Source organism: Cervus elaphus, chromosome 5, assembly GCF_910594005.1.
Source record: "Cervus elaphus chromosome 5, mCerEla1.1, whole genome shotgun sequence".
Classification (NCBI taxonomy): Eukaryota; Metazoa; Chordata; class Mammalia; order Artiodactyla; family Cervidae; genus Cervus; species Cervus elaphus.
This window is the reverse complement of record NC_057819.1, coordinates 12,493,109-12,516,794: the sequence shown is the minus strand read 5'-3', so window position 1 is coordinate 12,516,794 and position 23,686 is coordinate 12,493,109. Positions and strand designations below refer to the sequence as shown.

The window sequence follows — 23,686 nt, the reverse complement described above, 5'->3', positions numbered from 1 at the left end:
CATAGGATTTTTGAATTCGTGGAAATGGTTAGGGGAGTCATAAAGATCCGGCTCTTTGGGGCCAGCGAACAAGGGTCCAGATCCTTCCTTTCCTGCTGCATGAGGTGTAAACTCGGTCTGAACGCCTCATTAAGGGCCAGGTCAGCGGCTGCTTCAGGCCGGCATGAGCGATGGCTTGACCCCTCTTCAGATCTGCCGTAGCCTTCGCCTCCGCCCGCCTTCTCCGCGTCGCCGCCCCAGCCCCGCGCGCCGCATCGTTTGGGGCTTGGAGAACTGGCGCGGCCCGGGCCGGCGGCGGGGAGCGCGCAGGGCTGGGCCGGGAGGGCGCGGGGAGCCGCGGGCTCGCCTGGCTGAAAGCTGGGCGCCAGCCGATCGTGAAGCCTCTGCGCCCTTCACCCGGGCGCCCTGGGCGCTCAAGGCGTCCTCTGTAGACCTTGATGATTTTTAAACAGGGTGTCAGAGGGCTGGAAGTGGTTGTCTTGACTTGGAGAGATACTTGCATGTAGCTGAAACCCTTCTTTGGGATTTCGATGGCCTTCCTGGCTTTTCCATCCCCTCTCTCCTCTGCCCTTCCCATCTCAGGAATATGCCCCTATATTTGTAGCACGGCAGTGGGCACGCATTTTCAGAAACTTAGGTTTTCTTCCAGGAGAAAACAAATCTACCTATTACACGTTTCCAAGTTATTGCAAAATGAAGACATATATATATATATGCGCATCAGTTTTGTAAAACTTGTAGTTGTTATCAGGAATGTTAAATAGCTGTGCCCATAATCAAAACAGCTTGAAGTGAATGAAGCTGGATGGAAGGAGGGCCTAGGAAGCATATTCATAGAGATATTTGAGATTTGATACTTAAATTTTGTTTGGGACTGTGGCAACCTATTATAATATATAAACATTTAAAAATTGTAAATTTCACCTATATCTATATATGCACCGCCATGGGGAGATTAAACACGCACATATAGTGTTCGCACATCTGTGTGTTTTTGTGTGGACATCTGGATGCCTACATTGGAATATCCTGAGTGAGTTTTTTCGAGATTGAGGCTTTTTTTTTTTCTCTCTCTCTCTCTTTTCTCTTTTAGCTGCCTCTTGGCTAAAGTGTGATTGGTCCTTTTTTTTTTTTTTTTTTCCCTTAGCCCCATCCTCCCCATGCACATTCTGGAATGCGTGATGGTTGGGGGGTTTTCCTCTAGCCTTATGTTGGTGGCATTAGAAGGAGACGGATCTGCACCATGGGGTTAAGACCTTCCCAGAAAGAGCACACACACACACACACACACACTTTCCTGGGCAGGGGCTGCTCCAGAGCCCAGACAGTGATAGGGGTTGGGGGCAGTGGTTCAGCCTAGGAGCCCACTGGCTTGAGGGGAAAGGAGAAGAAAACTGTGTTTTCAGGGAGTGTGGGGAGCGAAGGCTCATTGTCTCCAGGCCTTCTCTGTGTGACTTTTCTCTCCTCCTATAGGGCATGGAAGGGATCAAGGTGTTTCTCCATGAAAGAGAACTGTGGCTGAAATTCCACGAAGTGGGAACAGAAATGATCATAACCAAGGCTGGCAGGTGAGATGGTCTCCTCTGTGGAGGAGGCACAGGGAACTTGTGGTAGAGATGAAGAAAGGTGTGGGCGATCAGAAAAAGGGGAGAATAGAAACAGGAGAGACAGAGATGGAATATGAATATATTTTGTTTAACTCTATTGTGGTTAAAGAGGCATGGCGAATTCCTCCAGGGATCGCCATCAGTGTTAGGGAAATAAAGTACCTAAAAGATTTGATTCTTGAAACTGGGCATTTCTTCCACGTCCTATATAAGAAGCTTGGGAGGCCATGCTCTCTAAATGGATCAGTAATGAGAGAAGGAGAGATGAGATGGGAGAGCCCACGGGAGAATGGAGAGGTGCTGAGACACACAAAGATGAGAGGGGAGCTTTGGGTTTCATGGGATCTCAGACTTGATTCCTCGCCCAGACCCTCCTTCCCATTCTCCCTGACCTTGGAGCGGTTCCAGGGTCGCACCCGATCGCCAAACCTCGGAATCGTTGAGTGTGTTCGCTACCTCTTTCATTGTTTATAGAAAGGAGGCGAAGCCTTTGAAACTGAACCGGGGCTCGGCCGGGCTCTATATACAGACACCGATAAACACGGCAGTTTCGTCAAGACACTCACCCCCAGAGTTCCTCTTAAAAGCTCGCAGAGTTTTAGCTAGAAATGCGAGACTTCTGGGGGAGGGGGTAGGAGGGTCGTGCTGCTCGGTGTCCCAGCGTCTGGGTGCGCGCGGGCGTGTGCCCCGGCGCGGGGACCACCCCCCCACGGCCTTAGCAACGCCGGACTGGCCCTCCGCGTCCCTAAGGGGCAGAAAGCCCCGGGCCTGCGCGGAGCAGGCTTGTGAAGCCGAGGAGCCGGTAGGCCCAAGCCACCGAGTGTGTGAAGGGGGCGGATGGAGCCGCCTCTCCAGACGCCCACCGCTTCTCCAGCCCAAGCCCCCCGCAATAAACTGACAACAGTGACATTTATTATTATTTGAAATTAAACAATGTCTGCTCCCCCGCTCGGCCCCAGTGAACTAGGAGCGCGTTCTGTTTATACCAAAGAACTCAAGTCCTCTTCCCATTCCGCCGCCGAGGAAGGAGCGCGGCCGGGGCCTCCTTTCCCCCCTCCCCAGCCTGAGCCGACGGGATTTAACTATAAAAGGCCTGCGAAGCCTTCTGCGCCTCCGCCTCCAGGCGCGCTCCCTCGGGCAGATAAACACCGCGAGGCGCGGCTCCAAGGCCCGAGGGAGAGGTCTCCCTCACCCCTTCCCGCCATCCCTGGGCAAGCCGGGCTCCAGCCACTGGTCCTCGCGTCCCGATCGGCTTTCGGGGCGGCCTCCATCAGAGGCGGGATGGAGACCAGGGAGTGCGCCTGGGCGCGGAGTGGGCGCGGGCACGGCGCATGCGGGGTTGCGGAACCTCCTTCCAAGCACCCGATCTCGCGCAGGGATCGGCTTCTTCCAAGACCAAATTTTCTTCGCGGAGGGCCAAAACGTTTAGACTCTCCACGTCAGAGTGCCAGCGCCTTGGAGAAGCGGTGAAGCATTTATGAATGAATTCCTGGCCGAGATTCGTGTCAGAGGTCACGCGCCGCGCCATACCCTGGGGGCAGAGGACTGTAGCCAGGACGCACCTTGTGTGGGCACCCACGCGCGGGCAGTCCCAGGGCGCACCCACCTGGGTGCTCACGTGACGCGCAGCTTTGCGCAGAATGGCCGAAACACCTGGCTGGGCGAAGCAGGCCACTTTTTCCCGCCCTTAAACCTATTAAGCATTTTCCTGCCCCCGAATAAAAAAGTAGGTGTCTGGTTCTGAAAGAGGCATTTAGCAAGAATCGAAATGCGGGGTCCCTTTCTGGCCTTCTTTGAAACCAGTCTCTAGAAGCTCTCTCCTCCTGGTTTCTATTTCCTCCGGTAGATAGGTGTAGTCCCTGCCTGCTTGCTCAGCTCCGGACCTTTCTCTTCCCATAACTTGGAGGGAAACCTGGGCTGGATCTTGGCAAGTGCGGAGCAGGGGCCACCGTATCTCCTCCACGTTTCTTAAAAGATACGTAGATTCTTTTCATAAAATTTTGTAGATGCGATCTTCATAATATTTGCATTAATTCCCTGCCTCTGTCTCTCCGCCTCCGCCCCTTCTCTTCTAGGCGGATGTTTCCCAGTTACAAAGTGAAGGTGACTGGCCTGAATCCCAAAACGAAGTACATTCTTCTCATGGACATCGTTCCCGCGGATGACCACAGATACAAGTTCGCAGATAATAAATGGTAGGCAACACAGTGGTCGGGTGGGGAGGGTGGGGTGGACCGTGCAAACCCAACTTCCCTTTCCCCACAGAACCAATAAACATGGTTTTGAGCTTCTACTGTGTGCTAGAGGTTTTTGCTGCCCACGGGTCTGCATCCTCCTGACCTCGTCCTGAGAAAAAGAAAGAGCAGCCAGTAGCTCCCATTTTATAGATGGGAAAACTGAGGCTCAGAGGAAGTAAAGTGACGATGTCTGTTGCTGGACTGGAGGGCTTGTGGACCTTTACACAGGGTATTGTTCCAAGCGTTGGAGCTATTTCTGGGGGGCATAAACCATTAACAGTTATTTTTTTTATGAGTTACCTGCTTTGAACATGCCTGTTTTATGAAATTGCAAAATCCGTCCGGGGTATTTGAGTTAAACAGGCGGGAGAGGAGAGATTCATTCTTTGGGTACTTTGCTCCCCTGGCTGCCAAGAGTGCAGAGGCTTGAGGACGAAGCCCCTTTGGAAAGCCCTCAAGGATTTTTTTTTCCCGGAGACTTTTTTGCACATCCAAGCTTTCCAGAATGCACCAGTTGTTCGTGGGCAGAGAGACGCTGCGAGATGGAGCCCTTGGTGCTGGGGAAGGAATTAGGTGGAAGGCGAAAGAGCAAGTCAGTTGGTTAAGTGTGGGGCAGGGGGAACTGTCACCTGGACACCGGCTCTAGGCTTTCTGGGCATCTGGCATTGTAGGTGCCCGAGCAAGACCTGAGGGTCAGGCCATTTCCAGATCTGTCTGGTATTCAGCCGCCGTCGCTGGCTCCCGAGGCAGCCGGCTCCGCGGTGCGCTAAGTCTAGCGGACGGCGCCTCTCCTTGGTCTAGGTCTGTGACGGGCAAAGCGGAACCCGCCATGCCGGGCCGCCTCTACGTGCACCCGGACTCGCCGGCCACGGGGGCGCATTGGATGCGACAGCTCGTCTCCTTCCAGAAACTCAAGCTCACCAACAACCACCTGGACCCGTTTGGGCATGTGAGTACCTCTCGCGGTCCTTTCTTGTATCAGCAGGTCCACACCTCTCTTTCACACCTTCCCCTTCTCCAGAACTTTCTCTTCTTGGCTCCTTGTGCCCACCCACGCTTCTTTCCTTGCTCCATTTCAGCGGCCTTGGCCTCTTTCCCTGTCTACCTTTTTGACCTGGCCTTTCTCTTCCCTTTCCTTGCCTCTTTTTCATCTCTCTTTCCTTTTCTCTTATTTCTCACACCTTCTAATTCTTCCTGGCTTTCTCCACCTCTCTGCTGCTCAGACATCTGCCCCTGGCGGTCCTTCCTGTTGTCCGTTAATCCGCGCTCTGGAGTGTGTCTTTCCCGGCTGGCTGGTGATCTAGCCCCCGGTTCTCCTGGCCCAGGGCTCACCCTGCATCTCTGATGCCAGCATCCAACCCATCTGCTTTTGCTGAGGGACGGGGGCTGTGGGGGTGACTAAAGCTGTTCATTCCGGGCCTGGAATTCCTGTTTGTTCAGCCCCAACTGTGATCAGGGACTGGGGCAGCCCTCTAGCTTGGTGGGTACTCAGCACAGATCACAAAGGCTTGACCACAGTGGGAGCCTTATACCTTACCTTTTGTTGTTGTTCAGCTCTTTGCTGTTGTGTCCAACTCTTTGCGAGCCCACGGACTGTAGCCTGCCAGGCTCCTCTATCCATGGGATTTCCCAGGCAAGAATACTGGAGTGGGTTGCCATTTCCTTCTCCAGGGGATATTCCCAGCCCAGGGATGGAACCAACATCTCCTTAAGGCTGGTGGATTCTTTACCACTGAGCCACCAGGGAAGCCGATGCCTTACCTACCTCCTTCCAAATCCTCTTATCATCAGGATGTTCTAGCTGAAAGGGAGACCCTAGACTCTCTGCTTCCTCTTTTACAGATGGGGAGACCAACCCCCCAGAGGCAAACTCTGGTACCCAAGCCCCTTTGAGCTTGACACCCTCGGGTTTATCTGTTTGTTCCAGTTTCCAGCTTTTCCCTCTCCTCCCACCATGTCCAGAGTGGGCAAGCCCAGATCAGGCTCTTACACCTGGAGTCTGGATTGACCCCATGAGACAGGGGCCGGCGGAACCCCCTGAAACTGCAAGATATTGTGGGTGTGGTCTCCTGCCTTCCGAGAGAATGTGTAGCTCCTAGCAGATTCTCTATAGGGTATCACTCTTTCTTCCCCCAAAGAAAAACCAATAGAACATGGATTTGGGGGGAAACATCCCTAAATATCTTCATTGGACATGGTCACCAGGACAGAACACAGTCTCTCAATTCAGAGTTCAGAACCTTTAGTTTGCTGATTCCACCAAACAAGTGGGCTGATCCGTCTCAGGGCATTTGACCCTCAGAGCAGCTTAGAGAGGAGGATAGAAATACAGCATTTGTAACTGGGAGCTCACGGAAGGGAAGATGACCTGCCCGAGGTCACACAGCTTGTATTTAGGAAGGAGGATGTGAGGCTAGGTCTAATTCCAGAAGCGATTGGGGTCCTGCCACTCCGTCTGTTTAGAGAGGAGATCAACACATGGTCCCCAGTTTGGGGACATGAGGGGCCTGGGTGCAGATGCATTTGGTCAGGAGGGAGGAGGGTTTGTGAAGGTTCACATGAGAAATCAGGTTCCTGAGGCCTTAGGGCTGATGCCCTGAGCCCACGGGGTCCAGTGGTGGAAGGGGACCACAGGTTGTTCACTGATGCCTTTACACGTGGTTGCTCTGAGGCCGGACTGGCTGCTAGGGCAGAGCAGAGAACGAAGAAGGTTCATTACCTTTCTACGCTGTAGGAAGGGTTGCAAAGGGGCAGAGGCTGGTGTTTCCTGGGCCAAATGCTGGGGCCTCCTTTGCGTTTAAACCGGGTATTTTGCCGGCAGGGTCCAGCTAGTGGTGCATCCAAGCCAGGGATATTCTCCAGCTTGCGTGGGTGTTGGTGCGCGCCGGCAGGTAGGTTTAGGAAAGCATGCTGAGGGAGGCTTTAGGTTGAGCGACGGAGAGAGAGGGGACCATTTTGTAAACGACCTGCCTGCATCTTCCTGGGACGGCATCCTTCTGGAGGCTAGGAGCCCTTGGTGGGGGCCTCTGTGTATCCTTTGTCTGGGCGTCGTAGCTTTCCCTCTGCGGCCCTGGGTGTGCCTTTGGGGTCGCGCTGGGGCAGACCCCTAGGGAAGGCGCGCGCACAGGCCGGCGCCCGAGCCTCGCGCGCCCGTGCGAGTTGCAGGTCTTTCCGAGCCCGCGGAGGAGCTGCCACGCATTCCCATCCTAAACTCCGGACTCGGAATCCAAAGCCGCGCTAATGAAATTAAGGGCCATTAGATCGCCCTCGCGCTGATGTCTCCACACTGTCCCCGGCCGTCAAAGCAATTTGGCTAAGCCGGGACGATGGCCGCGCCGGCCGGGGGCTGCGGCGGCCCGTGGGGCCCCGCTGCGTCTCTCTGTCGCCGCGCCGCCCGGGCCGGCGTCGCTATCGGCCGGGGAGGCGGCCGGGCCGCGGCGGCCGGAGATTAGAGCCGCGCGGCCCGGGGGTCGGGGAGCCGCGGGGTCCCGAGTCTTTTTTCGCCCCTCCCCCGATCGGGTCCGGCCGCGCTCCCCTCCCACTCCTCCAGGCGGGTCTCAAGGGTTGGCCCAGGCACCCTGCCCCAGGGTCATCCATGCTCCCTCCCTCTGCCGCTCAGTGTCGCGATCCTGGGGAAAAACCAGGCCAGATTTTTCAGCTCAGGAAACGCGGCGGTTAGCCCATTCGGTGGGTATAGCTCTAGAACGTTTTGACCAACATGAGCGTTACCAGCCTCTCGGCAGCTGCAAACTGCAAGGCGTCAATCAGACAACAAACTCGGTTGTATTGGTAAGGATGCTCCTCTTCTCTGGTTGGTCCTGCTCCAGAGAGAGAGTGGTGTCTGCAGACCCCTCTTGGTCTTCACTGTGGTGGTTGTAATCATAGTAGAGCGACATCAGGGAGACCCCACTGGTCCCCGAGACCCCCTCCCCAAACATGGAGAAGGTAGAAAGGGAGGAGAAAAATATTGCCCACGAAGAAGGATGTCCCAGTTCTGTTTGGGGCCAAGTCTGGAGATAATTCCAGTGGTGGATCCTGAAATGTTGTAAAATTGGAGAAAGGGACTCTTGAGGGCACCCAGGCCCCTGTTTGATGTTAGGGGGGCTCTTTCTCCCCCCCATCTCACACCCCCTCCCACCACTTTCCTCTCTTCTTTATTGACTCCTCTTTGCACATTTTCCAAACAAAGGACCAAACTGGTGATTTTTCCTCCAGTTCTGCAAGTGCTTGGTCTCTTCTTCTGCATCTCTTTGAACTTTCTTTTTGGGGGGGAGGGCGGAGAAGGGGTGGTTATTTGTATGTATATTTGCTTGTTTCTGTACTCCTTTCATTCCAAAATTGCTGCCCAGACTTCCTCGGGGGCACCAATTCCCCAAACTTGCTTCACTCGCATGGAGGGGGGCGGGAAGTGCCCTATGCAGAGAGTTAATTTATTAAGCAAACTTTATTAAGAATTCTGATTTACTACCCCGTGTGCTTTCGGTAGATTCCAGGAATATTACCGTGGCTTTTTCAGATGGAAATTGTCATTTTTGAAATGTTTCTTTTTAATGAAATCACTGGCTTCTTTTCAAAAACAGGAGGGAAAAAAATCAGACCTGTTTTTGAGAGTCTATATAAGGAACGTAATTTTGGGGTGGAGAGTGGGGTTTTATGGAAACAAAGGGGGTTTGATTTTTCTTACCATCTCATTTTCTTTATTATTTTTAGATTATTCTAAATTCCATGCATAAATACCAGCCAAGATTACACATCGTGAAAGCGGACGAAAATAATGGATTTGGCTCAAAAAACACCGCGTTCTGTACCCACGTCTTTCCTGAGACGGCGTTTATTGCGGTGACTTCCTACCAGAACCACAAGGTAAGCTCAGGACCCAGGAACCAGCAGGCCTGGGGTCACTTACTTGTTTGCATGAATCTGCAGGGGGCTTCTGCTAAAACCTTAAGCCTCTGGGCACTTTTATTCCACCCTACAGTGGGCACCAACTTCTGTCCAGGGGCCTGGGGCAGGAACAGAGCTGCAGCCTAAGGATCGCAGCTGTTTGTACTGTATTCATAGGAGTGGCATGAAAGTCATACTCCCACACACTAGATGGAAATTGTCAAACCGTAGCTGACCACTTGGTATCAATACTTATCCTCACATGCAACAAGAAGTCATCCCCCTGTAGTGGTGAAAGATCAGTGAAAAGTAAGGTCCCCGCACTGATGCGCTCGGTGCTCTTGGGTGGGGAACCTGGTGCCACCCTGCCTGGGGCCACCTTTTCTGTGGGGGGCCGGTCTCCTTTCCTCCTCTACTTTTGCCTTTTGGATGCATTTCAGCTCCCATCAGGGGAGGTGGCTGAGTTGCTGGAAACCTTGAGTTTGGACCTTCCCAGATGCTTTCTTAATTGTTTCAGTAATGACTGACCCCAAAGTACATACTCAAGCAAGACTGGCATTGCTAAAACAAAAGCAAAAGCAGAGGAACTTGTGTCACCAGCTGCCTGAATCGAAGCTCTGGGGACTTAAGATCCTGCCAAGACACAGCCTGGTGAGGGGAGACGTGCACAAGGCCAGCTCATTGTTTGGTGGCTGCAGTGTTGTGTAGAGGTGGGATGTCGCAGATGGGTTGTGTCACCGTCAGACCCCCATGCTGTTTGAAATTCAGGCCCCAGTTCGGTCCTTCAAAGCTTGACGGTGATGCTAGAATAAGATGCCTTCCTAACTGCAGACTGGGGGGTAGATGTCTTCTTGCTCGGGAGAAAGGGCTCATCTTGACGTGTCATGGTTCATGCCTGTTCTTTAGAAACCTGAGTGCCCATGGATTCATTTTATTGGCGTGGGGAGGGCACGACTGAATGATTCCTAAACCTCGTTATGGAAAGATCTGGAAGCGGGAAAGGCAAGATATAGGAGCTGGGGAGGCATCGCTGCCCCCTTCTGGGGTGGTAGACTCGTGGAATATTGTGAGGTGATTTGGGGTTAGGGGCTGTGGGAGGGGAAAGTGGTAGGGGGAGTCCACATGAGATCAGTGAGGGTGGGTCATGTGGACGATTTACGGAGGTGGACAGGGGGCTAGGGTGCCCTCCCCCATGGGCAAGAGAAAAGTGGGGTGGGGGGAGGCTGCAGAGGCTGTGGAGCCAGGCTGGAGAGGCCAGGTTAGAGTAAGAGATGGGCTTAGCACCCTAAAGCCGCCAGTCACCCCTTGAAGGTCATTTCATGCAGACTGTGTGTCGGCTAATCCCCACCCCCAACGAAGCCAGGGCAGTTATGAAATGCTGTGGGTAATCTCCAAATTCAGATTGTCAGTGACCAAGCCAAGCTGTGATGGATGGTCCCTTGCAGGCCACACGGCCTGTTTGGGATCCCAGGCCTTGGGCAAGCTTCCTTTCAGCAGAAAACGCACTCCCTCCTACCCTCTAAATGTGATTACTTTTTAAAGGAAAAGAAGGGCTTTCTATTTTATTATTTTTTAAAAATTTCTTCCCACTTTAACCAATAAGAGAAAAAAATGGTAGGGTCAAGTGCCCTGAAAGTTGCTACGCTGTTTCAGGCTAATTTGAGTCTGGCTGCTAGAAACCTGTTTCCTCTATGGCTGCTGTAAACCTGTGTTTAACTTTGTGGTGATGGCTACAGGGGAAAAAAATGGAAAAAATAGCCACCGGAATGCTCAGTTCCCCATATGTGTGTGTGTGTATATATATATATGTGTGTGTATGTGCTTAGAGCTTCCTAGTCTTGACACAGGGTCCAAAAATATGTTGAATCTTTTTTTTTTCCTGCCAGGAAAACCCAGGTTCACCCAGAGAGAGGGGATAGGAAGTGGTAGACATATGAAAGTGACCTGGTAAAGAAACGCGTGAGTGTTCAGGTCCTTTGGGGAAAACCCCCAAGCTTTATATATTAATAGTAAAGACCTTAGGGGTTCCTCAGGAGTGGGTAGATTTGGGGGACCACACAGTCTTTCTCTGTTTATAGCTTTGTTGAGGCATAACTGTCATATGATAAACCACACGATTTGAAGTATTCAATTAGCTGTTTGACATATGTGTATATCCATGAAACTATCACTGTAGTTACTTGTGAACACACTCAACACCCCCTAGATTTTATTTTATTTAAAGGTCTTCTTCAGTGCATGTATTTGGTCATCTATGTGTGTGGAGTGCCTGTCCAATGGGGTGTGTACATGTAAGTTTTGAACACAGTCTAGGAGATTGTGTATCTAAATGCTCATGGGTCCCAAAACATGAGTTTCCAAAGATGCATTTGAATATATGTGTGTGTTTTTTTTTTTTTGCTTGTTTTTTCCTTTCAGTTTTATTGGGATATAATTGACACATGCACTGTATGAGTTTCAGGTATATAGCATCACACTTTGACTTAACGTCATGAAATAAGGACCATGATCAGTTGAGTGATGAATATAGGTGTATTTGAGGATCACACAGGAATTGCTGATTTTCTTCATTGGTTGAGCCAAGGAGCCAGGCTGAGCTGTACATGCAGGGTTTTTTTTTGTTGTTGTTGTTTTTTTAAAGCCAACCTGGCATCCATAAGGATTTCAAGCTCAAGGAGATGACTTTCAAGCACTCTCTCCCGCATGAGGTTTTCCCCACTTTTTAGTTATCAAGTAACCAAAAACACCTATTTTCTTTGTCAGGAGGAAGTCTAATGCAGTGTATTTTTCTAGTCGCATTCAGGCCCCTGCAGACATTCCCCACGTGGATATATGATGTGTGACTTAAATAAGCGGGGCAGTTGGGTTGACTGTGATTTGTAGACTCTGTTTTGTTACTTTATTGTCCCACCTGGATGGGGTGTTGAGACTCTTGGCTTTGTGGGTAAAAGCCACCTGGGCTGTTCCATTCTTGTGTAAATGTTAGCATCACAATCTGGCGGTAGATGCTTGGGTTCAAATCTATCTGACTTGGGCACATTAGTTAACTCAGTTTTCCCCATCTGTAAAATGGGACTAAGAAGAGAATTTTTTTTTTGTGTGTGTGTGTGTGGTTATTATCATGGTGGGGATTAAAATAAACTAATCCGTGGAACGGGTAATCATGCAGAGCCTGGGTACAGAGTCAGCACAGGTGATGAGTCATGATTGACTTCATCACTGATCAGTTAACAGTAACAGGGCAACTCCATCCAAAACGCAGGTTCTGGAAAACTCTTTGTCTATCCTATTTTAGAATCTGAAAAGCTGAGATTTTTAAATAAGCTCTTATTACTGTGGTTGAAACACAACTACAACTACTTTGTGGACTAACTGGTTCATGCCCTGATTGTTCTGTCAGTCCAAGGACAGTTTGCCTGGCATTATGCTTTGGAAAGAAAAGCAGTCTATGTGATTGAATTGCCAGGACAATCTGGAAAAATGCGGTTGTTCAATTGCAAAGTCCTGTCCGACTCTTTGCGACCCCATGGACGGCAGCACGCCAGGCTCCTCTGTCCTTCACTAGCCCCTGGAGTTTGCTCAAATTCACGTCCATCAAGTCAGTTGGAAAAATGCAAGCCACCAAGTTTTGGCCCAGAGGGCTTGTGCCTCCAGACTGATCTTTGCCTGCAGGTACCAGTTGGAGGCAGGTACATGGCCAGGCTTCGTTTCTTACACTGCCATCACACACCTGTCTACCATGGGGTTCCTAATGATACGACGTATTTTCTGAGCCCAGCTGTGATCCCAAGCTGGATTTGGGGGTTATTTCCCCAGATGGTTGACAGCTTGAGAAAGATATTTAAACACTCGAATCTTCCCCAGCGACGCTCACTCTGTGAAACAGGTTTTTGTAAGGTTTGCGCTGCAGTTGTCAGCAGCTCCCAGGGCAATCCCTAGAAATATTTAGGTGTTAAAAAAAAGGTCACATGGGCATTTCATTTCCCTGCTTAGGCAACAATGGCTTTGTATGCAAGCGTGTCTCTCCCTTCAATATTAACTTACTTTGCCATTAAAAGGCATTTTCCTTCTGTTTAAATCATTGTGTATGGAGCCTGTATTTATGAGGTATGAGCTCTCTGGTTGGGACCAGGAAATGAACCCCTAATAGAGAGACATAATTAAGATTTTTGGCCCTCGAGAGGATTTTTTTTTTTTTCTTCCCAAAAGCGAGAATTCACAACAATTATTCTCATTAATTTTTACAACCTCTGTCTCAGTGGTTGGACCTGGCATTTATATTTGTTTTTCTCCTGATCGGCCCCTCCCCCGGATATCCGGCTTTATGCTGATTTTGGAGGGAGTACATCTGTATGACGCATGGAAGTCAGTTTCAGTGGAGCCTTTGGGTGGAATGCAGACATCCAGGTGTATGGGTTTGTGTGCCCGTGAGTGACTAGCTCCACGTTCGGAAGGGAATTTCATAGACAGGCTTATGGTAAATGAGGGGACTAGTATGAAATAAGATAGACATTTTCACCGGCCCCTAAGCTTACAGGTTAAGATTTCTCAGGGGTAATTCGTACGACCATAGCCATCTATCCTCAACTCTACAGAGCGAGGTAGGTAGGTGAGATCCACACATCTCAGTGTATGTCTCACCAGTTCTGCGCATCCTCTGACATATTTTTGGGAGGTATGGTATAAGAACAAGAATTAGGCAGCAGATATTCTGTTTGAGGTGCAAGGGATTTCATAGACAGGGTTATGGCAAATGAGAGGACTAGTATGAAATAAGATAGGCATTTTCACCTGCATCTAAACTTACTTCGAGCAGAAGTTTTTTTGAGCAAAAGATTTTTGCTGATAAAGTACCAAAACCCACCCTTTTCTTTTTTTGCTCTGGGTAATTTTTTGTGTGTTTCTGTGGAATAGCGATGTCATGGAATAGGCATTAATTCAGCCCAATTGCCCCACCCCTATTGTAGTCTTATCCTCAGTATTTTCAGGGGCTGGCTTCTGTCTCTGGATGAGTGGGTGAGGGGCATAGGAATCGGGATAAGGATTCCCTCCACCCTTTTTAAAAATGATCTAATTTTTACTCAACTTTTGAAAATCTCTCCCTCCCACCCCTCACCATTAAAAATGCTTTATGGTTTTATGGTTGCATTTTGCTGTCATAAAACTGGTGTGAGAAAGAAAGCCCCGATAGGTGATGGGGCTGAGTTGAGGAATGCACATGTTCAAGATTGTTATCCAAAGAGATTTTTGTATTTAAAAAAAATTTTTTTTATTGAGGTAAAGTTGATTTACAGTGTTGTGCCAGTCTCTTCTGTTTTCCAGAGAGGTTTTACAGATGTTTCTACATACTCTGAAGAGTCGATTTGAGGTCAGAAAGTTACAGGAATGGGTTACCAGGTTAAAAAAAAAAAAAAAAGGAAGGCGAAGGGAATGTGTATACATAGACATGCCCATGCGTGGTTTAAAAGTTTTAAAGTTGATTTTATTTTTTTTTTGGAACAGTTTCAGGTTCATAGTAAAATTGAGTGGGAAGCAGAGTCTTGTATAACCTCTGTCCGCTTCCCCCCACCATGTACAACCTCCCCTGCTAACAGCATCACCCCACCCCCACCCCCAGAGTGGGACATATGATGCCACTGATGAACCTGCATTGACGCATCATCACCCAGAGCCTGTAGTTTGCCTTAGAGTTCACTCTTGGTGTTGTAGACTGTGTGGGTTTTTTTTTTTTTTTTTTTTCGGTTGTACCATGCAGCTCATGGGATCCTACTTCCCTGACCAGGGATCAAACCTGTGTCCCCTGCAGTAGAAGCTCCAAGTCCTAACCACTGGACCACCAAGGAATTCTCTAGATTCTGTGGGTTTAGACAAATGTGAAATGGCACGTCTTCACCATGATGTATCCCACAGAAATTGTTTTATTGCCGTAAAAATCCTCTATGCTTCTCTTGTCCATTTTCCCCTTCCTCCTAACCCCTGGCAACTGCTACCCTTTTTGCTGTTTCCCTAGTTTTGCCTTTTCCAAAATGTCATACGGTTGGAATCACATAACATTTAAAAAATGTTAAGTGTATATATATTTTATTGTGAGCACACAAACTCATATATTTTATATTTTATATTCATGACAGAGTCCTGGGGTTAGAAGGAAATGCTATAAGACCATGTCTAGCAGAAAACAGAATGTTCTTGCCCCCAAATGGACAGATCTGTACATTCCTTAATTATGCCTAGTTTCTCAAAGCAACTTCTTCGTTTCTCGAAGTCTGTAAAGAGGCTACTGGGGGTAGAAAAGATGGCTCTGTGTGGATCTGAAGATGATGGAACTATAGGAAAAAAATCTGTTCTTGTTCTAACTATCTTTCTATTCATCTGCTAGAGAAAGGGAGACTTACTTAGGTACCAGTTTATGTTAAATACGTCTGTAAAAGTGTCAAATTTTCCCTTGCAACAAAGGGAAGGTTGGCCTTCTGGTTTGGAACTTTCTAGGGGTACCAGTAGAGAGAATTTGATACACTTGTTATCTTTTTATTGACTTGCAAGTGTTTCCACTTTGACATATAGAAAAGTGATACAGTATATTTATAAAATAGATTTAAATAAAAAGTGGTTTGATTTTGGGCATGTACACACTGGTCTATTTAAAATGGATAACCAACAAGTACAGCGCAGGGAACTCTGCTCAATGTTATATGGCAGCCTGGATGGGAGGGGAGCTTGGGGGAGAGTGGATACATGTATATTGTATGGCTGAGTCCCTTCTCTGGTCACCTGAAGCTATCACAACATTGTTAATTGGCTATACTCAATACAAAATAAAAAGTTTTAAAAGACGAGAATCATTAAGAAGCCAGTAGAGGAAGAAGAATGAAATAATACAAATACATACAATCAATCCAAGTAAGACCAAAAATATGAAAGACTAAATAAAAAAATAGTAAAAACAGAACATAATTATAACTACCTTAAATTTTAATCAATAATTATAATTCAGTAGTTAAACTGAAAATAAACAAAATACTGGGCTTCCCTGGTGGCTCAGTGGTAAAGAATCCGCTTGTCAATGCAACAGATGTGGGTTTGATCCCTGGAGAAGGAAATAACAACCCATTCCAGTATTCTTGCCGGGAAAAATCCCATGGACAAAGGAGCCTGGTAGGCTACAGTCCTTGGGCTTGCAAAAGAGTCGGACACAACTTAGTGACTAAACAACAACAAACAAAAAGTATACTAAGAAGTAAAAAAAGTGGTTTGACTTAATAAAAATATTAAGCAGATTAATGGACCAAGGCTATATAGGTATAATGATGATGAAGTGATTTTTGAATGACCTCTGATGAACACTGCCTTGGTGTCTGTAAAGTGATCTGATATATAAAAATTCAATTTACACACAGTTTTTGGGACATACTCTGGCAAACTTCATAGGGATGTACTCTTTTACCTAGATTTGCTACTGTACACTCACGCTAACAGAATATGTTGATGGTTTCAAGAATATGTGTTGATGGACCTTGAACCAAAAGACCCCGTTCTGTCACTGAGTTTTATACATTGCAACGAAAATTTCCCAGAAGAGGATTCTTTCTTCCTTATATAATTAAAGAGGTTTGGAGCTGTTAGGTAGCTCTCATATATATTGTAATTCTGTATGTTAGTCTTTATTTATTTAGACGCCCTCCTTTTCACTGGAGCTAGCAAACTCTGTGAAAACTATGAAATGAATGTGAAATGAGGCATAGTAGGATTTCGAGAGCAATAATCAAGTCCTTCCCAATGGAGATTGCCACGCTGCAGGAAACTGACATCGTGTCAACATGGTACAATTTTGAAAGGGGGTGGAGGACCAAGTGTTGAGGCCTGCATTGTGTTTGAAACACAAAATGCTATGATTGAGACAACAATGCCAATCTGGCTGGAATGATGCAGAGTATGACTCCAATTAACGGGCAAGCTGACACCAGGTTTTTTTTTCCTCCCCTTTTAAAGACAGTCTGATCTAGGACATTTTTCAGAGCCTCCTTTTGAATGCAGTGGTGGGTCCCGTTGACGTGACAGGCTTAATTTGCTTCTTTGGGTTGCCAGAGACTGTGTTTCCATGACACTTATCATTAGCTGGGTCCCCAGGTGGTTTTATAGCAACCAAGAGAACACGGAACTCTCTCTCTCTGCTTCCTACAGATCACCCAATTAAAGATTGAGAATAATCCCTTCGCCAAAGGATTCCGGGGCAGTGATGACATGGAGCTACACAGAATGTCGAGAATGCAAAGGTAAGAAGTGGGATCCTCGGCTCCCCACTTTCTGCATCCCTTGCCCTTCAATAGCCCAGGTGAGCCAGCAGCCCTGGAAGGCCAGGCACAGAGAAATGGGGCCCTGTTGCCATCAAGAAACGAGAAAGCGCCTCTGGAATCCCACTTTCTGATAACCCTTCATGTGCACAAGTGCATGCATGCTAAGTCACTTCACTGTCGCCCACCAGGCTTCTCTGTCCATGGCACTCTCCAGGCAAGAATACTGGAGTGGGTTGCCGTGCCCTCCTCCCAGGGATCTTCCTGACCCAGGGGTTGAACCTGTGTCTCCTGCAGCTTCTGCGTTGCAGGTGGGATTTTTACAGCGTAAACCAAACCCTCGATGTGGTTTCCTCTATCAGACACTCCGGAGCGTGTAGATTTGGGGAAGACTGTGTATGAGGGAACTTGACTGTCTCCATCTGCCCAGGGAGCAAAAGCTACAATTTTCTCCTCTTTCTCTGCTGTCTTCCTCTCTAGTGAAGTCCTCTCTCTCTTTCTTCCCATAAGTCACAGCCGATGAATGATTTTCTTTTGACAACAGCTCTTGGTAAATGAAAGGAGAGTTAATGGCTTGATTTCCGTGGGGTGATATACAAGCTTGACACCACATGGTCTCCCTGGCACGGGGGGGGGGGGGCGGTGGATTAGAAGCTGGTGATAAAAATTGCTTGGTCTTTTTACATATCCTGTGGTCTTGGTCGCTGATATGATGAATAGAAGGGGCTGTGGCAAATGGACATAGTGGGAATTTGGTCTGATTTGAAAGGATTGTACAAGCGTTGCCAATTTTGTCAAATATTCTCTTGGTAGGGATCCAAAATAACTTACCATATGGCAAGAGAATTGGAAATACATCTCGATCCTTTTGACCAAGAAATGTTATTTTTTTCTTTCCATTTTGGTGGGTTTAGCATTTCAAAATAAAATGAGGTCATTTAGGAAGCTTATCCTTATCCTTTCTGGAAAACCTGAAAAGGAGAGTTGGGCAGATGGACACGTGTACTCATTCAAAGGAGGACAAGAGACCCAAGAAGAAGAGGGAGAGAAAGGTCCCACAGCTTTGTGGTTTAAACGTTGGGTTTGGAAATAACATGCTGTAGAAATCTTTTTCAGATAGAGGGTTTAGCAGATCTAATTTTGCATGCTTTTAAAAAATAAGTATGCCATTAACTTCAGGTGGAACAGGTACACTAGACTCATATGAATTCCTGCATTCATAACTGATTTCTTTCATGATGGTGGGCTTGTAAGATGCTTTATGTGGTTAAAGTAACCAAGTCCTTAAATTATTATTTAGAAACATTTTTGGCTTTATGTGTCTTCCCTTGGAAGTTGGAGTTGAATTTAGCCTGTGGTGGGTGGAAAAGTTGATAACAAACATCACTTGAAGGTGAAAGAGGCTAAACTATTTTCAGCTGTAGGCTCTTTCATGTGTTTGTTTATACGGTGTCTAAACCCCGTCCTCCTAATGGTCATCTTGTCATCATGGCAGCTTAGCCACTGATAGGCAGTCTCATCTTGGTCATCCTGCAGGTGGGGGTCCAGGCTGTGCAGCTGGGGACAGGAGGGCTTTTTCCGTCCAGTACTTCTTCCCTCCTTTCCACCAGGTCCAGGGCAGGAGGGATTATGGGTTTAAGGTATTGCAAGTAGCCGCCTCAGTCTTACCCAGTCACCTGGTGTCGGAGATGCTACCACCTTATCATGTCTCACAGTTCACCTCCTTTCTCCATCCAGGCTGCCTTTCCACCAGCAGCCTCACCTGCCCCAGCCTCCTAGCCTCCTTAGGCCTGACATCAGCTCTGTTCCCCTCCCAAACATGTCCCAGGCAGCTGCCAAAGACATCTTGTCCCTGTGCTTAGCCGCTCAGTCATGTCCAACTCTTTGTGACCCCGTGGACTCTAGCCCGCCAGGCTCCTCTGTCCATGGAATTTTCCAGGCAAGAACACCGGAGTGGGTTGCCATTTCCTTCTCCAAGGGATCTTCCCGACCCAGGAATGGAACCGGGGTCTCCTGCATTGCAGGCGGATTCTTTACCAGCTGAGCTGCCCAGGGAAGCCCAGAGACATCTTTGTACAGCACATTAGACACATTTCTTCACAGCCTCACACTCCTATTGCCCTCTGTGTCAGGTGCAAATGCCTTGCTGTGTTTGACCACGCCCTTCCCATCCGGCCTGGCCACGCCCCCTAGCTTTGCTCCTCACCGGAGTCCCCTCTCCCTTTCATTCAGGCTGAAGGGGTGGCTCTAAATCTGTCTTCTATCCATTGTTTTTGGCCCCATGAACACCATGGTTGGTCTAACTAAGCTCCATCTTTTTTCCCCTCCCCTTCCATCTCCTGCCCATCATCACTAAAGCCTCCTTGTAACTATTTCTCCTTGTAGCTGTTCCTTCCTCCAGGGAGCTGCTTCTGGCCACAGGCTGCCTGGTCGGGTGTGTCTCTTCCTAGGAGCCCTCACTGCTTTCCTGTATCAGGCCGGGGCCCCACACTTTGGAAGCTGGTTGGACAGGTGATAGGCATGGAAGCAGAGACAGTGGGGGACGGACGGGTGTTTGAGAGCTCTCATGTCAGCAGTCCAGGAGTCTCTTCCTACAGCTCTGAACCACGTGCCTGGTGAGCTATTTAGGCAGAGGACTCTGCTTAGGTCTGAACTGTCTGCCCTCACTACTCCCCAGGGTTATTGCACATTGGCTGTGTGCTTCTTCCCACCTAGGCACCTGGAGATGGAAGGAAGGGAAGGTAATTGGTCCTCAGTAGGGGTCAGCGATTGACATGTTGGATTGAAACTCTCAGCCTCCCAGCCACGTGTGTCTTTGTGGCCATGTGAGGCGTTGCATTGGGAAACAGAGGGTTGGACTGACCACTCTCCAGGCTGGGAGAGTGGACAGGGTCATCCATCCAGTTCTCTGGAGCTGTCCCCTGGTGGGGAGAAGGAACAAAGCAGAGAGGCTCCAATAGGCTTTGGAGTCAGACAAACCTGGGTTTAGTCCCTGCTCTGTGTGTATACAGGTGACCATGGGCAAGTGATGTTACTGCAGGGAGCTTCAGTATCCTCATCTGTAAAATGGGCATAAATAAAGATAGCTTCCCCTTTCGGGGGTTCTTGTAAGGACTATGTGAGAGAATGCCTGAAGGGTACTTGGTTCTTAGTCCATGCTCCAAAATATGATCTGAGTTGGGGAGAGCTCCTCATTACTCCTAGTTTTGCCCTTGTTCAGAATTGAGTCTGGGCTGTGGTCCCAACTCCCAGGTCACAGTTGGTAGTGACAAGTGGGGAAGATGGCTCTCCGGAGACGGCTCTGATAACAGCCTGGCTGGAACGGCGGGCTCACTGTTGATCTTGTAATCCTGTTTCCTGTCCCCCACACACCCGGTGACAGCTGGCTCAGGCAGCAAAGCGGGAGGAATGAAATTTCCTCTAATTCCAACAATCGGAACGGAGGGAGGGAGGGCGTGGGGTGATGGAGGGTTGAACCTTAACTCTGCCGTGATCCCACATAAATAACTTTTGGATTGGCTTGGCAAATGTCTGGGCACATACCCTCCTCCCCTCTCCTCACCCAGCAATCTGTGTTCGGAACATGTGGAGGGTATCTTAGTTATTTTCCAACGTTTATGTGTGGTTTCTAGTTACAGAAGCGATAACTGCTTATTCTGAAAATGGGAGAGCGAAGGGAAAGCAGGAAGAAGAAAATAAAATCATTTTGCAAATCCTGTCTCTAGCTGACTGATTAAAATATGTGCCCAGGTTATTTGGAAAGGTTAATCTGTGGCTTAAAAACATCTTATCCTAAAAAACCAATATTTCCCAAATTGCAGTGCCCCCTCCCCTGGTGGCAAATGAGATGACTTTAGAGCGTCCCCACAGATACCAGGCACACCAGGCTGATTTCATAGACAATATTGTTTAGAATAAGACTAAGTTCTCTTTTATTTACTTATTTCTTTGGCTGTGCTGCACTGCATTTGGGATCTTAGTTTCGTGACCAGGGATCGAACTCAAGCCCACAAAACACAGAATCTTAACCACTGGACCACCTGGGAAGTCCCCAAGACTAAATTTGAAGGAAAGAAGGGAAGAAGGAAAAGAAAGAAGGAAGTAGGGAGAAGGGAAGGTGAGCTAAGGCTGGTTATTTAGGGAAAACACTCTTTGTGACCCCATGGAGTGTAGCCCACCAGGCTTCTCTGCCCATGGAACTGTCCAGGCAAGAATACTGGAGTGGGCTGCCATTTCCATCTCCAGGGGATCTTCCCACTAACTAAATAGGAGAAGAGCTAGTATGAAGATTTGGCCAACATCGTCAAGGTGATATGCAAATCACAGAAATTTGGGAGATGCACCTAAATGCTCACCCTAATGAGAAAGCGCTTGCGTGGAGAATCCCAGGGACAGGGGAGCCTGGTGGGCTTCCATCTGTGGGGTTGCACAGAGTCAGACACGACTGAAGGGACTTAGCAGCAGCAGCAATGAGAAAGCGTGGGCACTTCACTGGCAAAGTCGAATGGGAACTTCCTGGAAGCTAAAGGTCCCATGGGGCCAAGGACAGGGCCACTGAGTGTGGGGAGGTGCTTTTATCGAGAGGATGGGAGTCAGGTTTTGTGGGATGCATGGGATTTTTTTCTTTGAAGTCACTCTTGTTTTTTAATTTTTTAACTCTATTTTATTCTCAGCTGTGTCAGGCCCTAGTTGCTGCACGCAGAATCTCCACTGAAGCATTCAGGCTTCCCTCTGGTTGAGGTGCTCAGGCTTAGTTGCTCTGAGGCTTGTGGGGATCTTAGTTCCCATCCCAGGAATTGAACCCACGTCTCCTGCATGGGAAGGTGGATTCTTAACCACTGGACCGCCAGGGGACTCCCTAAGGTTATTTTTTTTTTTTTGGCTGAGCTGAGTGGCTTGTGGGATCTTAGTTCTCCTACCAGGGGTTGAACCCCATGTCTCCTGCATTGGAAGGTCATTTCTTAACCAGTGGACCACCAGAGAAGTCCCGTGAATGGGATTTGAATCTGTTGAGAGGGAGGGCTTTCTGGGTTGGATCGGAGGAGTGTGCAGGGATCCATCCGTTTTTGGGCTCTGGAGAAGGCGTCAGACTCTAAAGATCTCTGAAAGCCAGCTGCCATGGCACTGTGGCAGGGAACACTGCCCCTAGAAGCATGGGGTTCTAGCGGTAGAAGGGACCCTGGGAGGCGGCATCTGGTTTAACCTTCTGGCTTTTGCAGAAAAGAAAACTGCAGCCCGGAGACTCATTTATTTTTATTTTTTTAAATCAATTTATTTTAATTGGAGGCTAATTACAATATTGTGGTGGTTTTTGCCATTCATTGACATGACTCAGCCATGGGTGTACATGTGTTTCCCCATCCTAAACCCCCCTCCCAGAGACTCATTTATTTATTCAGCTTTGGATCTGTTGCTTGCTTCTTCAGCGGACACCCATTCTTTCAGGGCTTACTCTATGCCAGGTCCTGAGGATGCAAAGGTGAATCCATGCACCGAGGGGCAGGGTTCACCTATGCTAAAGCAGGCTCTGGAGCTGGGGTCTTGGCTAGCACACCAGTGAGCCCTGGGGCTTCCCTAGCTCTATCTGCTCATCTGTGAAAGGAAGATAATTATAGCAGCCACCTCCGGGGCTGTTGCATGGATGAGGTGAGGTAATATGGGTGTCCTAATTACTATTGCTATGCAATGAATGACTCCATTCCTAAATTTCCTGTCTACCGGCTGTGAAACCCTGGACTCTGAGCTGGCTCATCATCACTGCATAGGACTCTGAATCCAGGACAGCCAGGGCCCCAGCCCTTCACTTCTGACACCTCTGCGCCCACGCAAGGGGGAGAACGTACAAGCAGCCTTGGTGCTCCCATGAGGAGCTCAGAGACCCTCACAGTGCTCCGGATTTTGTCCACTTAACAACCTACTCCCCCTCAGGAATGCTCCCTAAATGCTGTTTAGGGTGGAAAAGCCAGGCATTGCTCACTGTCACTGTGCCCAAGGGGAAGCCAGAAATCCCCAGGGAAGCACTTGGGTTTAGCTCAGGGTTTGGGGGTTGGGAAGGATGCCCCTGGGCAGGTGTTGATTGCGGTTAGGTGTTAGTGGGGATGGCTGCAGGTATCTGACGGCCAGACAAGGCTGGGTGTCCAAGATGGCGCACCCCCATGACCGCAGTTGACACTGGCTTTTGGCTGGGAGCCTGTCTGGGCGGTCCCCTGGAGCGTGTGCATGTGACCCATCCAGCATGGACTCCCTCCATGGTGGCGGGCTGTCCTTAGAGAACCTTGGGAGGGCCTTTGCTCACTAGACCTTGGGAGCCTGTAGCATCTCTTCTGCTACTTTCTGTTGGTTGAACAAGACTCACTAATGGGCTCAGTTTGGGAGAGCCAGCGATCCTTCCTCTAGACAGAAGGAAGTTGGAGAGTGTGCCTGGGTGATTTAACACTGCCCTAGCTTGCCTAGGAGCAGCTGGCACCGTCCCTGGGCTGGAGTGATCATGTCAGGAGGAGATGGGATCCATTCCCTCTTGAAGTCTGAGGCCAGGTCAACAACCAATTAAGGTGCAGATGCCTGGTGGTGAGCATCTTCAGGATAGAAGGAATCGCTGGTCTGCCCCGGCAGGTTACCCCTGGTCTTTCTGGAAAGACAAACCCCAGAATAGGAACAGGCAGCAGCA

The 23,686-nt window shown here is 48.8% G+C and overlaps 1 protein-coding gene across 6 annotated transcripts in view; it reads left to right on the top strand.

Moving 5' to 3' along the window:
* Positions 1-23,686, top strand: part of TBX5 (T-box transcription factor 5) — a 53,039-nt gene that overhangs the window by 4,656 nt on the left and 24,697 nt on the right. For all 6 annotated transcript variants that reach the window (XM_043901732.1, XM_043901729.1, XM_043901727.1 and 3 more), the window contains exons 3-7: positions 1,474-1,568; positions 3,683-3,802; positions 4,646-4,793; positions 8,555-8,707; positions 16,910-17,001. In XM_043901732.1, the coding sequence (XP_043757667.1) occupies positions 1,474-1,568; positions 3,683-3,802; positions 4,646-4,793; positions 8,555-8,707; positions 16,910-17,001 (608 nt within the window). The remainder of the gene's footprint in view (positions 1-1,473; positions 1,569-3,682; positions 3,803-4,645; positions 4,794-8,554; positions 8,708-16,909; positions 17,002-23,686) is intronic.